The sequence below is a fragment of the Thamnophis elegans genome, chromosome 16 (assembly GCF_009769535.1).
Source record: "Thamnophis elegans isolate rThaEle1 chromosome 16, rThaEle1.pri, whole genome shotgun sequence".
In the NCBI taxonomy this organism is placed as follows: domain Eukaryota; kingdom Metazoa; phylum Chordata; class Lepidosauria; order Squamata; family Colubridae; genus Thamnophis; species Thamnophis elegans.
The window spans coordinates 28,842,297-28,856,074 of record NC_045556.1 but is presented as its reverse complement, the minus strand read 5'-3'; the positions used below and the strand labels follow the sequence as shown (position 1 = coordinate 28,856,074).

Sequence of the window (13,778 nt, the reverse complement as noted above, 5' to 3'; positions counted from 1 at the left end):
CTAATATTGAGGGGCTGTCACAGAGAGGAGGGGGACAAGCTATTCTCCAAAGCATCCAAAGGCCAGGCAAGGAATAATGGATGGAAACTGATCAAGGAGAGATTCAACCTGGAAATAAGGAGGAACTTTCTGACAGTGAGAACAATCAACCCGTGGAACAGAAGTTGTGGGAGCTTCATCACTTGAGACTTCCAAGAAGAGACTGGGCTGCCATCTGTCAGAAAAGGGCTCCATTTTTTGCCTCCTCATACTCCAGAAGGCGGGTGAGGGCCACCAGGTAGCTGGGGTCATGTAGGCACGGCAGCCTCATGGTCTCACACGGGCCAGATTAATGGGCCTCGGCGGGCCGTATCTGGCCCGCGGGCCGTAGTTTGAGGACCTCTGCTATAGAAAGAGTGCAGAGAAGAGCAACCAGGATGATGAGTGGCTTGGAGGTTAAAACATACGATGAACGGTTGCAGGAACTGGGCATGGCTAGTCTAGTGAGGAGAAGGACCAGGGGAGACAGGATAGTGTCTTCCAATATTGGAGGGGCTGCCCCAGAGTGGAGGGGGTCAAGCTATTGTCCAAAGCACCTGAAGGCCAGACAAGGAATAATGGATGGAAACTGAACAAGGAGAGATTCAACCTAGAACTAAGGAGGAATTTCGTGACAGTGAGAGCAATCAACCCAAGGAACAGAAGTTGTGGGAGCTTCATCTCTTGAGGCTTCCAAGAAGAGACTGGGCTGCCATCTGTCAGAAATGGTGTAAGGTCTCCTGCTTGAGCAGGGGGTTGGATTAGATGACCTAATAAGGTCCTTTCCAACTCTGTTATTGTTTTTAAGTGTATTATTGTTGCTTGAATTAAGATAAGACCTTTGGAGGGGTTTTTGGTTGATCTTAAACTTGTGTTTCCACAGGCCCCGTGGAAGAATGCCGTGTTTTCAAGGTCAGCCACGGAAGCCAACATGGGCCCTGCTCTGCAACCTTACCTTTCGCCTGTCGCTACAGAAAAGGTAGGTCAATTTTGGGGGGGAGGGCCCTCCACCTTCTCAGGAGCCCTGTCCATGGGGATGGGCTGCTTGGTGAAGCTTCAGAAGATCTGGGTTGAAACCCCCAGAAGTAGTCAGCCCTCTGCTTAACGACCATCATGGGACCGAGCCATCACGTTGTCGTAAGTCATGACACTGTAAAGAGGTGACCCATCTGATTTTACGACCTTTTCTGCGGCGGTCCTGCTCTGGCTGTTAAGCGAACCAGTGCCGTAAGGTGAGGACTACCTCCCTGGAGACCCAGGATGAGTTTGGGCCAATCGTCCCTTCTTAGAAATGTACCCTAATGTATATAAAATGAAGACCTGGATGGAAAAATGAGAAATCAAAGCAAGAATGAAAATAGCTGGGCATCAAGAGAAGGTCTGTGGTCTTTTTACCCTGTCCAGATCTTTACTTCCAGCTGAAGAAGGTCCAGTCGGAACCTGTCCCGCCGTTCATCGCTCGTGTTAACGCCCAGGCGAATATGACAGTGGTAAGTCTAAGGGATCAACCACGGGGCTCCCTCGCTGAGATTCCTGGGAATGGATCCTGGAATCTATCTGAGACATGTCCTCTCCAACCAGATGGCCCATTTCTGTTCTGACCGAGGCTGCCCAAGAGCATGAAGCAAACTCCTTGTCCCCACAAAAAAATCCTTTTATTGATTCGCTGGGAATTCTGCTCATTCACATCCAGCAAAGTCTTTCCAGGGAGGATTTACGGTCACAGACCTTATCTGGCTTGGAGAGCTGCCAGGCAGAACTTGGCAAGGAGTCTGGGAGAGTCATGAACCAATGAAGTGAACTAATTTCCTCCTGCAAACTCCACTCCCCTTTCGCTCCTCTTTTATTTCCTCTGGGAGGGGCCATTCATCGTCCACCTGTGGCCTTCCTCCCAAGTTGACCCCTGTTCTTTAGCTGCCACCTTCCTCTGGCAACTCTGCGCTGGGAACAGGCTGCAGCTGTTCTTCTGCCTCACTGATGTCTGACTCTGAAGGCAACTGATAACTGTCAGACGGCCCTGGCTCCCTCTCTGCCTCCGACACAGAGCCCTCATCCGAGCCTTCCCCAGACTCCAGGACTGGCCCAGGTTCCTCCCCAACCTCCTCACTGTCCGAATCTGCTGCCAGCCTCACTGGCCGCTGGTGGGCCACAACATTTTCCCCAGTCGTGAAGCTAGAAAGCATCTAGGTTCTTCAAAGGATTCTTCTTATAGGATCTATAGACTTCTTTGGCTAATAGCCTCCCAACCTATCTTCTCAAGAAGGTGTAGAGACAGTGCCCTCAAGAGGCTGGTATCAAGAATACAGAGAGCCTTGCTGGGAGAGCAGAAGAGGACAGAGGTCATACCGTTGATGCAAGAGAAAGGACACACTAACTTTCTCTTGGGTGCTTTGCATGTTCTCCTCTCAGGCCAAAAATTAGGTTCGGGAAGACCATTCTGAAGTCCTCCTTCAGGATGGTTCTACCCATTCTTCCTGTAGCTGTCAAGTTGCAGGATTTGAGTTTGGCTAGTCGAAAGAAGTGGGACGCGGGGGCTCAGTGGCTAAGACGCTGAGCTTGTCGATCAGAAAGGTCAGCAGTTTGGCGGTTTGAATCCCCAGCGTAACAGAGTGAGCTCCCGTGACTTGTCTCAGCTTCTGCAGTTCAAAAGCAGGTAAAAAATGCAAGTAGAAAAATAGGAACCACCTTTGGTGGGAAGGGAAGAGCGTTCTGTGCGCCTTCGGCCTTGAGTCATGCTGACCACATGACCACGGAGACATCTTGGGACAGCGCAGGCTCTTTGGCTTTGAAATGGAGATGAGCACCGCCCCCTAGAGTCGGGAACGACTAGCACAGATGTGCGAGGGGAACCTTTATCTTTAGTCTAAAGAAAAGAACAATTAGAGATGGCATGATAGCAATATTCCAGTATTTCAGGGGCTGCAACAGACCTGTCTTAAAAGCATTATGGGCCCCTGGCAAAGGAATGCACTGGGGCCCCTACAAGAACTACTCACAGGAATAAAAATATAAATGGTCAATAAAATTAAACATATATTTGCATGTTAGTATTCATTTAAAAAAATGCAGTAAAATGTAATCAATATGTTGCTGTATTTCTCCTTTCTTTCTTTTTCTTTCTTTCGCCCTTCTTTCTTTCTTTTTTCTTTCTCCTTCCTTCCTTAATTTCTCCTTTCTTTCTTTCTTTCTTTCTTTTTCTTTCTCCTCCTTCTTTCCTTTCTTTCTTTTTCTTTCTCCTCCTTCCTTCCTTTCTTTCTCCTTTCTTTCTTTTTCTTTCTTTCTCCTTCCTTTCTTTCTCCTTTTTTCTTTTTCTTTCTTTCTCCCTTCTTTCTTTCTTTCTTTTTCTTTCTCCTTCCTTCCTTCCTTTCTTTCTTTCTCCTTTCTTTCTTTTTCTTTCTTTCTCCTTTCTTTATTTTTCTTTCTTTCTCCCTTCTTTCCTTCTTTCTTTTTCTTTCTCCTCTTTCTTTCCTTCCTTTCTTTCTCCTTTCTTTCTTTCTTTTTCTTTATTTCTCCTTCCTTTCTTTCTCCTTTTTTTCTTTCTTTTTCTTTCTTTCTCCCTTCTTTCTTTCTTTCTTTCTTTCTTTCTTTCTTTTTCTTTCTCCTCCTTCCTTCCTTCCTTCCTTCCTTCCTTCCTGTCCTTCTCCTTTCTTTCTCCTTTCTTTCTCCTTCCTTCCTTCCTTCCTTCCTTCCTTTCTTTCTTTCTTTCTTTCTTTCTTTCCACACTCCTACCCCCGCGTTTCTAGAGAACCTCTAGTAAAAAAAAATGCTTAAAAGTTTTTTTTAAAAAAACGTTCCGAAGCTCAGCTGTGCAACATGCAATCGTCGGAACGTTCTTTTAAAAAGAATTTTTTTTAGTATTTTTTACTGCCGGTTGGGGCGAACCGGCCTGAACTGGTAGCATCTCACCCCGGTATAGATTTCCCTCCTTAAGCAGGGGGCTGGACTAGAAGACCTCCAAAGTCCCTTCCAGCTCGTTCCTTCTGCTCTAAAGGCTTGCCCAATGTCCTCCTCCGACTCCAGCCCTCTTCCTCTTCTGCAGATTCCCAAGAACGTCTTCCAGGCACAAGTCCAAGGTGTGACTATTTCAGCCGCCGCTAATCAATTGGGGGCCGTGGAGAGGATCCTGTCCGAAGCCCAGCCTCCACCCCTGGATGCCTCTTCTCTCCTGGGTGTCTTCCAGCTGTTGAAAGAGGTGTCCGATGTGGAGGTGGAAGAACCGAGTCAGCTGGCAGCACTGGAACAGCTGGGTCAACATTATGTGGAGGTTACAGGGAGACTCCTGGAGGAGAAGATTACAGAGGATTGGTCTCAGATCAAGATGGTAAAAATAATAGTATTGGGGAAGGGTCTTTGAGAGGCTTCTAGTCTACTAAAGAGAATAGGTTCATAGAATAGAATGGAATGGAATAGAATAGAACAGAGAAAAGAAGAATGGAATAGAATAGAATGGAATAGATATAGAATAGAATAGAATAGAATAGAATAGAATAGAATAGAAAACAGATAAGAAGAATGGAATGGAATGGAATAGAACAGAACAAAACACAGAACAGGTTACAGAATAAAATAGATTACAAGAGTAGAATGGAATGGAATGGAATAGAATAGAGATAAGAAGAATGAAATGGAATAATATGGAATGGAATAGAGTAGAGTAGAATAGAATAGAAAACAGATAAGAAGAATGGAATGGAATAGAATAGAAGTATAGACTAGAGTAGAACAGAACACAGAACACAGAAGAGGTTACAGAATAAAATAGATTACAAGAATAGAATGGAATGGAATGGAATAGAGAATAGAATGGAATGGAATTGAATTGAATGGAATGGAATATAGAATAGGATAGGATAGGATAGAATAGAATAGAATACTGAATACTGAACACAAAACATAAAACACAAAGGTTACAGAATAAAATAGATTACAAAAATAGACCAGAATAGAATAGAATAGAGTAGAGTAGACTAGAATAGAATAGAATTCTTTATCGGCCAGGTGTGATTGGACACACAAGGAATTTGTCTTTGATGCATATGTTCTCAGTGTATGTAAGAGATATAAATGATAAATCATGATCTTAGTCCTCATAAAAATACATTCATCATGAATCATAAGATACAACACTTAGTGATGGTCATAGGATACTAAATAAGCAATCAAAATCACACTAGGAAACTAAATAAAATAATATGAATCATAAAGATACAAGCAAAAAGGTTATAGTTATAAGCAGAGAAGGAGATAGGGACTAGGAAGGAAGAGAAGAAGAATAGTAATACAGTCTTAGTAAATTGTTTGACAGTGTTGTGGGAATTATTTGTTTAGCAGAGGGATGGCATTTGGGAAAAAAACTGTCCTTGTGTCTAGTTGTCGTGGTGTGCAGTGCCCTATAGTGTCGTTTTGAGGGTGGGAGTTGAAACCATTTATGTCCAGGATGCAAAGGGTCTGTAGATATTTTCACAGCTGTAGATCTGACCGCTGTCTGCCCAACCCCTGATCAAGATTATCCTTTGCTTGGAGTTTTGATCTAGCTGGCAACTGAGATACGGAAGCTCTTCCGATTGTCCCTGTCTTCTCCAGATCATTGGGGGACCCATGACGGTGGTAGAGAACGTGGACAAAATGGCTTCCAGCCTCCATCAGCTCTTGAGCCCCGACCGAGAGAAAGTCGCCTTTCGCAGTAAGAACGTCGGTAAGTGAGACCAAACTCTGCCCTGTCCTTGATCCGTGTTGTGGCCCTCCAGTGGTCGTTGGAGCTGGCAGCGGATTCGGACAGTGAGGAGGTTGGGGAGGAAGATGGGCCAGTCCTGGAGTCTGGGGAAGGCTGTGATGAGGGCTCCGTGTAGGAGGCAGGGAGGGGGCTAGAGCTGTATGCCAGTTATCAGCTGCCTTCAGAGTCAGACATCAGTGAGGCAGAAGAACAGCTGGAGCCTGTTCCCAGGGCAGAGTTGCCAGACGAAGGGAAGAGCTAAAGAACAGGGGTCGACTTGGGAGTAAGGCCACAGGTGGACAATGAATGGCCCCTCCCAGAGGAAATAAAAGAGGAGCGAAAGGGGAGTGGAGTTTGCAGGAGACCATTAGTTCAATTCATTGGTTTGTGACTCTCTGAGAATCCTTGCCAAGTTCTGCAGAGATCGGCCTGGCAGCTCTCCAAGCCAGATAAGGTCTGTGACCGTAAATCTTCCCTTGAAAGACTCCATTTCTGTTCTGTTCTGTTCTGTTCTGTTCTGTTCTGTTCTATCCTATCCTATCCCATCCTATCCCATCCTATCCCATCCCATCCCATCCCACCCTGCATTCTCTTCTCTTCCCTTCTCTTCCATTTATTTTCTGTTCTGTTCTGTTCTGTTCTATCCCATCCCATCCTATCCTGCATTCTCTTCCCTTCCCTTCCCTTTATTTTGTTTTTGTTCTGTTCTGTTCTGTTCTATCCCATCCCATCCTGCATTCTCTCCTCTCCTCTCTTCTCAACCTTGGTCCCACACCGCTGAAAGATGTTTTTGATGCTTTTTTGGTCAGTGGCCACAAGAGGGCACTTCACCTTCACGCTGCTCAGGAACCCCATGCTTATGTGTTGGCTCAGAAGCTCATTTTTCATGGCTCCCTTATAAAGTATTTCAAAATTAATTTAACTTAGGTAGGCGCCATTTTTCTGCAAAGTGCCAGGTGCCCCTTATTTTTCTCAGCACGGAGGGGGGACTTTTGCAAGGCCCTTGAGCAGCCCTGAATAGAAATATTGGGGGGTCCCTCCACGTGTTCTGACTGAGGCTTCCCAAGAGCCTGAAGCAAACTAAAAAAAAACAACCCCTTTTATTAATTTGCTGTGAATTCTGCTTATTCACCTCCAGCAAAGTCTTTCAAGGGATGATTTATGGTCACAGACCTTATCTGGCATGGAGAGTTGCCAGGCCGATCTCTGCAGAACTTGGCCAGGAGTCTCGGAGAGTCACGAACCAATGAAGCAAACTAATTGTCTCCTGCAAACTCCCCTCCCCTTTCACTCCTCTTTTATGTCCTCTGGGAGGCGCCATTCATCGTCCACCTGTGGCCTTACTCCCAAGTCGACCCCGGTTCTTCAGCTGCTCCCTTCATCTGGCAGCTCTCCGCATGCCTACACTGGGAACAGGCTCCAGCTGTTCTTCTGCCTCACTGATGTCTAGCTCCGAAGGCAGCTGAGAACTGCCAGATGGCCTCAGCCCCCTCTCTGCCTCTGACACAGAGCCCTCCTCTGAGCCTTCCCCAGACTCCAGGACTGGCCCATCTTCCTCCCCAACCTCCTCACTGTCCGACTCTGCTGGCTGTTGGTGGGCCACAACATTACACATGACCAAAGTGCCAGGTCTCTCTGCTTTCAGGGATTGAGGTCCAACGGGCAGAGCTGGGCCCAGAGAGCAATGGCGGGGGGGCCTCCCTGATGCCCACCCACCGCTGGGACCCGCTGGATGTAATAGAGATCCCAGCAGAGGAAGTGGAGCGCCTGAGAGTGAGAGGTGAGGTCGCGGATGAAGGCAGGTAGGTTCTCCAGAACTTCCTCCCTTTGTTTGGATCTTTGGGCCAGAAAATCTACCAAGGCTTGGGCTGTTTTTAAGAGGTCCAAAGGAGGAAGAAGTATGGAAGAACTAACAAGAAAAACTAACAGGTACCAGTATAAGGAAAATATTTGTAGCTCAGGGTTGGAATGAGCGGTCCTGAGTGCTCTCTGAGCTTGGTGGTTTTCTTGCAGACATTTCTTGACCCAACTAGGTTACTCAATCAGTGTTGGAAGGGAGTGGGCTTTATGGAGGAGGGGGAGGAAGAGCAGGAGGAGGAGGAAGAGGAGGAGGAGGAAGAAGAGGAAGGGGAGAAGGAGGAGGAAGAGGGGGAAGAGGAGGAGGAGGAGGGGGAGGAAGAGGAGGAGGAAGAGGAGGAGGAGGAACAGGGGGAGGAAGAGGAGAAGGAAGAGGAAGAGGAGGAAGGGGAGGAGGAGGAGGAAGAGGAGGAGGAAGAGGGGGAGGAAGAGGAGGAAGAGGAAGAGGGGGAGGAGGAGGAAGAGGAGGAGGAAGGGGGGAGGAGGAGGAGGAGAAGGAGGAGGAGGAGGAGGAGGAGGACTGTGGGGTCCTTGATGCTCTCTGAGCTTGGTGGTTTTCTTGCAGACATTTCATGAACCAACTAGGTTACATCATCAGTGTTAGAAGGGCGTGGAGTTTGTTCTACATTTATATACAGTTCCTTCCAGCACTGATTATATTCCCTAGTTGGGTCATGAAATGTCTGCAAGAAAACAACCAAGCTCAGAGAGCACCAAGGACCCCACAGTCCTCCTCCTCCCCCCCTCCTCCTTTCTCTCTCCCTTCTAGCACTGATTATATTCCCTAGTTGGGTTATGAAACGTCTTGCAAGAAAACCGCCCAGCTCAGAGAGCATCAAGGACCCTCAAAATGAACAGAGGAGGCCAAGAAGGAAAAGAACGGTGGACTTCATTGTTGGGCGTCCATTTGTCTGCTGCTTGGACCACCCATCTTCTCCCCTTGAGCTTCTGTGCTCCCAGCTCCTGATGCTCTCTCTACCCTCCTGCAGGTCTGCGTCAAATCACCCTCACCCATACTTGGTACAGCTATGGGGCCCTCCAGCACCTTCTCGCCAGCACCAGTGCTGTGTTCAAAGACTCCGCTGTGTCCGACGGCGGACGGAGGTGAGTCCCCCACAACCCGGACTCCGAAGGACTCCATTCAGACAATTGTTTTCCTTTCCTTCCTTTTTTTAAACACATAATTTTCATTCAGCTTTTTACAAAACCGAAACATAAACATCAAATCCTACCTCCCTTCTTCCCGTTCCTAAGACATCGGTATATCCCCCCCCCCTTTTGCTCAGCATCTTTCATACTTTCCATTCGTTTTTCATTTGCAATTCCCTCTTTGCATTTATCATTCCTAGAGCCTAATCTTTACATCTTTACAAGATTCTACTTTCATTCGTTCTTCCTATTCTCGAACCACTGATACCATTTGTCCCGTGCTATATATATAGTATTATTTTTTCTTCTTTATCTTGCAGTTTGAGAGTTAATTTAACCACTTATGCGTAGATAATTTTTTAAATTATGTTTTCGGAGGGTATGCGGTCTATTTTCCAATTTTGGGTGTATACTGTTCTTGCTGCTGTCAGTATATGAATTATGATAGAATTTATTTCCTTTGTAAACATTCCTCTAGTTGTCCCTAACAAATAGAGCTGGAAGGGACTCTGGAGGTCTTCTAGTCCAACCCCCTCTTTGAACAGGAGACCCTTCATCATTCTGGACAAATGCCTGTCCAGACTTTTCTTAAAAGCCTCCCGTGATGGAGCACCCACAACCTCTGGTGGCAAGCTGTTCCACTGGTTAATCCACTTGTTAGGAAGTTGCTCCTTAATCCCAGGTTGCTTCAAAGAGGACCCCCTCCTCTTTGTGGCAGCTCCTCAGATATTAGAACACTGCCATCATGTCGTCCCCCCCCCCCATGTCCTTCTTTTCTCTAGACTAGAGAAAAGTGGGTGGGACGGACTGAGTCCCTCCCCCACTTTCCTGCTTGTGGGATCATCTACAAGGTTTTCTCTCTCCAGCCAATTCCGCATGATGAGATCCATATTGCCCTGTCGCCCTTGGGGCGGGCTTGTCTTTCCTGCTGCTGGGCACAAGAGGGCGCTGTTGGCTTTGTTTCTCACATGTTCTCTGTCTCTTTCTCTTCCTCTGTTTCTCTTTTTCTTTCTGTTTTTTTCTGTTTCTCTCTCTCTGTTTCTTTCTCTCGGTTTCTCTCTGTTACTTTCTCTCTCTCTCTCTCTTTCTTTCTTTCTCTGTTTCTCTGTCTCCCTATTTCTCTCTCTCTGTTTCTCTCTCTCTCTCTCTTTCTTTCTCTGTTCCTTTCTTTCTCTGTTTCTCTTTGACTCTCTGTTTCTGTGTGTGTGTGTTTCTCTGTTTCTTTCTTTCTGTAAGTTTCTTTCTGTCAGTTTCTTTCTCTGTTTCTCTTTCTCTGTGTTTCTCTCTCTGTTTGTTTCTCTGTCTGTTTCTTTCTTTCTCTGTTTCTCTGTCTCCCTATTTCTCTCTCTCTGTTTCTCTCTCTTTCTCTCTCTCTCTCTTTCTTTCTCTGTTCCTTTCTTTCTCTGTTTCTCTTTGTCTCTCTGTTTCTCTGTGTGTGTGTTTCTCTGTTTCTTTCTTTCTGTCAGTTTCTTTCTCTGTTTCTCTTTCTCTGTGTTTCTCTCTGTCTGTGTGTTTCTCTCTCTGTTTCTTTCTCTGTCTGTTTCTTTCTTTCTCTGTTTATCTTTCTCTCTCTATTTCTCTCTCCCCCTCTGTTTCTCTCTCTCTCTTTCTTTCTCTGTGTGTGTTTCTCTCTCTCTCTCTTTCTTGCCTCCCCCCCCCCAAAAAAAAAATTGCTGGGAAAAAGAGCAAAGAAGCACAAGTTTTGTGAATGACTCCAACTTTCACTGGAAGATTTGATTCCACCTAAGGGTGAATCGAATGGACTTCCCCAATCTGATTTACCTGTTCAGTTTGCTTATAGTTTTACTGTTTAGTCTCTGGGCCTTTAATTGTCTTAATTGCAAAGAAGAGGAACTAAGGCGATTGGGGGCCTGGAGACAAAAGCATACGAAGGGCGGTTGCAGGATTTGGCGATGGCCAGTCTAGAGAAAAGAAGGACTAGAGGGGGACATGATGGCAGCCTTCCACAATTTGAGGGGCTGCCACAAAACGGAGGGGAGTCAACTTATTTTCCAAAGCACCAGGAGGCAAGAAACAATGGATTGAAATTAATCAAGGAGAGAAGCAACCAGGAATTCAGGAGAAACTTCCTAACAGCGAGGTCAATTAAACAGTGGAACTCCTTGCCACCAGAAGTTGTGGGTGCTTCATTTTTGCTAAGCAGAGAGCTCAGGCCGCCACAGGTGCCCTTCCCCCGACACATGTTGAGCTGGCCACGCCCCCCCTGCCCCCCCAAGATCAAGCACAACCCTGATGCGGCCCTCAATGAAATCAAGTTTGGCACCCCTGATTTAGGCTCTCCTGCTTGAGCCGGGGGTTAGACTAGAGGACCTTCAATGCCCCTTTATATTCTGTTATTCCTTCCTTGGTTTAGAAAACGGAATGATGATTTTTTTTAAAAAAGTTGTTTATTTTTTTATTTTTCTACAAACCCATCATTGTGCGAAGTGTGGAACCAGTTACATTTTAGTACAAATAAAACATATTAAACACTGCATTCATATTTAACACAATTCACAATCTTACAGACTTTTAGTAGCAGTAATACACACATTTAGTTGAATTACACTTTCCTTAATTATTCAATATTTCAGTATATATATTTTTATGCCAATCTCCATATTCTTCATATCTCTCCTTTTACTACAGATAGAATACCAACAATCCTATTTGTTATGTTTGACAAACTTATTTAATTCTAATAGTAATACACATATTTACATTGAATTATACTCTTCCACTGTTCCCCCTTTCTAATTTTTATCATTTGTATTTAAAAATGGAATGGCTGATTTATTTATTTTTTTTTAAAGTTTTTTTATTTTTTCTACAAACACATCTTGTGCAAACAGTGTGGAAGCAGTTACATTTTAGTACAAATAAAATGATTCTCTTCACATTTAACACAATTACAACTTACAGACTTTTAGCAGTAATACGAATATTTTGTTGAATTATAATCTTTCCGTAATTATTCAATATTTCAATATATTCTTTTTTTATGCCAATTTCCATATTCTTGGTATCACTCCTTTTACTACAGAGAGACTACCGTGTTTCCTGGAAAATAAGACGGGGTCTTATTTTCTTTTGACCCCCAAAATAAGCACTTGGCCTTATTTTCGGGGAGGTCTTATTATTTTTGAGGTGGAGGAGGCAGTGAGCATGGTCACCTCCTGGCTGCAATATTTTCGGGGAAGGCTTATTTTAGCGCATGCGCTCAACACCCCCGATTGGGCTTACTATCCAGGGAGGTCTTATTTTCGGGAAAACAGGGTACTAACAATCCTATTTGTTATGTTTGATGAAGCTATATAATTCTAATAGTAACATCCAGATTTATATTGAATTATAACCTTCCACTGTTCCCCCTTTCTAATTTTTAATTATGCCACTGTTGTGTTTAAAAATGGAATGGGGGATTTAAGAGTTTGGTCTACACACAGGATGGGCTCCTGCCATCTCTGGGGAGCTTTGTTGCAACTCCTGGGGTGGGTTATGGAATGGGAAACGTTGGGCCCTTTCCCCAGTTTCCCCCGAATGTTCCTGGTCTCCGTTCCTCTGCTTGTGGGGCACAGAAGGTGGCTTGGGCCATACCACCAAACCTGCTGTGCTTACCTCTTCCTCCTTAGGCATCTCAGTACCCAGGTGGCCTCTTCCATCATCTCCTCTAGCTTGGTCAGCAACTATGAGGAAATCAGCACGTCTGTGCGGTACCGTCTTCGGCATCGGGTTCAGGTGAGGCTTTGGGGGGAAAGGAAGGATGCTGGGGGAGGCAGGAGAAAGGCGAGGGGGAAGGGGGTTCCCGAAGGACGGTCCCTTTTATTCCATCAAGGTCTGTGTTTCCTTGAGGGATCAATAGGGACCAATGTCTCCCAGGAGAACATCATCTATATGGGGCGCGGTGGCTCAGTGGCTAAGACACTGAGCTTGTCGATCGGAAAGGTCGGCAGTTCAGCGGTTTGAATCCCTAGTGCTCCATAACGAAGTGAGCTCCTGTGACTTGTCCCAACTTCTGCCAAGTTCGAAAGCAGGTAAAAAATGCACGTAGAAAAATAGGAACCACTTTTGGTGGGAAGAGAACAGTGTTTCATGCACCTTCAGCGTTGAGTCATGCCGTCCACATGACCACGGAGACGTCTTCGGACAGCACTGGCTCTTTGGCTTTGAAACAGGGATGAGCAGCACCCCCTAGAGTCGGGAACGACTAGCACATGTGTGCGAGGGGAAGCTTTCCCTTTAGAAAATAATTTGACACCAAATGGGAAGATCTGTCCTCTTTTCTTTCCCTCTTTCCTTTCACCCTTTTCCTTGTTTTCCCCATCATTACACACACACACACACACGCACACCACACACACAGTCCCTGACTTACAACAGTTCATTTAGTGACTGTTCAAAGTTACACCAGTTATGGGGAAAAAAAGCAACTGACGACCTTCTGTTTCACATCGTAGCATCTCCGCAATCACGTGATCAAAATTTGGAGGCCATTTGACAAATGACTGCTATTTATGACGGTCCCGGGGTGATGCGATCCCCTTTTGCGACCGTCCGACAAGCCAAGTCCATGGGGAAGCCGGATTTCCTTCACAACCTCTCTTTTCCATGGCAGCGTTTCGCTTAACAACCGTGGCAAAGAAGGTCGTAAAATGGGGCAGCGCTCCCTGAACAAATGTCTCGCTTAACGACAGGAACTTGGGGCTCAGTGGTGTTCATTAGTCGAGGATACCATCTGTACTTTTCTTCCAAAAACTCAAAAGACTGTTTCCCCAACTTTTGCCAGCCAATCATTCTTTCCAAGATCAAAATTCACCAGTGGTCTAAGTCGACCATTTTCAGCCTTGATACCCAACATTTTGGAGGGCTTTTGTCCCAAAGATGCTTTTTCAAGAGGCAACTGGACTTTCTGGTTTTTCTTTGAAGAGGTTTCACTTCTCATCCAAGAAGCTTCTTTAGCTCTGACTGGGTGATAGTGGGGAAGAAAGTCCATTTGCCTCCTGAAAAAAGCACCTTTGGGACAACCATGACCTGGAGGACT

The 13,778-nt window shown here is 45.6% G+C and overlaps 1 protein-coding gene across 1 annotated transcript in view; it reads left to right on the top strand.

The window, feature by feature from the left end:
- The first annotated feature begins 949 nt into the window (after nt 1–949).
- Nucleotides 950–13,778, top strand: part of ADGRD2 (adhesion G protein-coupled receptor D2) — a 44,769-nt gene continuing 31,940 nt past the window's right edge. The window contains exons 1-7 of the mRNA XM_032233195.1: nt 950–997; nt 1,437–1,508; nt 4,058–4,339; nt 5,602–5,713; nt 7,377–7,511; nt 8,578–8,692; nt 12,370–12,475. Coding sequence (XP_032089086.1) covers nt 950–997; nt 1,437–1,508; nt 4,058–4,339; nt 5,602–5,713; nt 7,377–7,511; nt 8,578–8,692; nt 12,370–12,475 — 870 coding nt within the window. The remainder of the gene's footprint in view (nt 998–1,436; nt 1,509–4,057; nt 4,340–5,601; nt 5,714–7,376; nt 7,512–8,577; nt 8,693–12,369; nt 12,476–13,778) is intronic.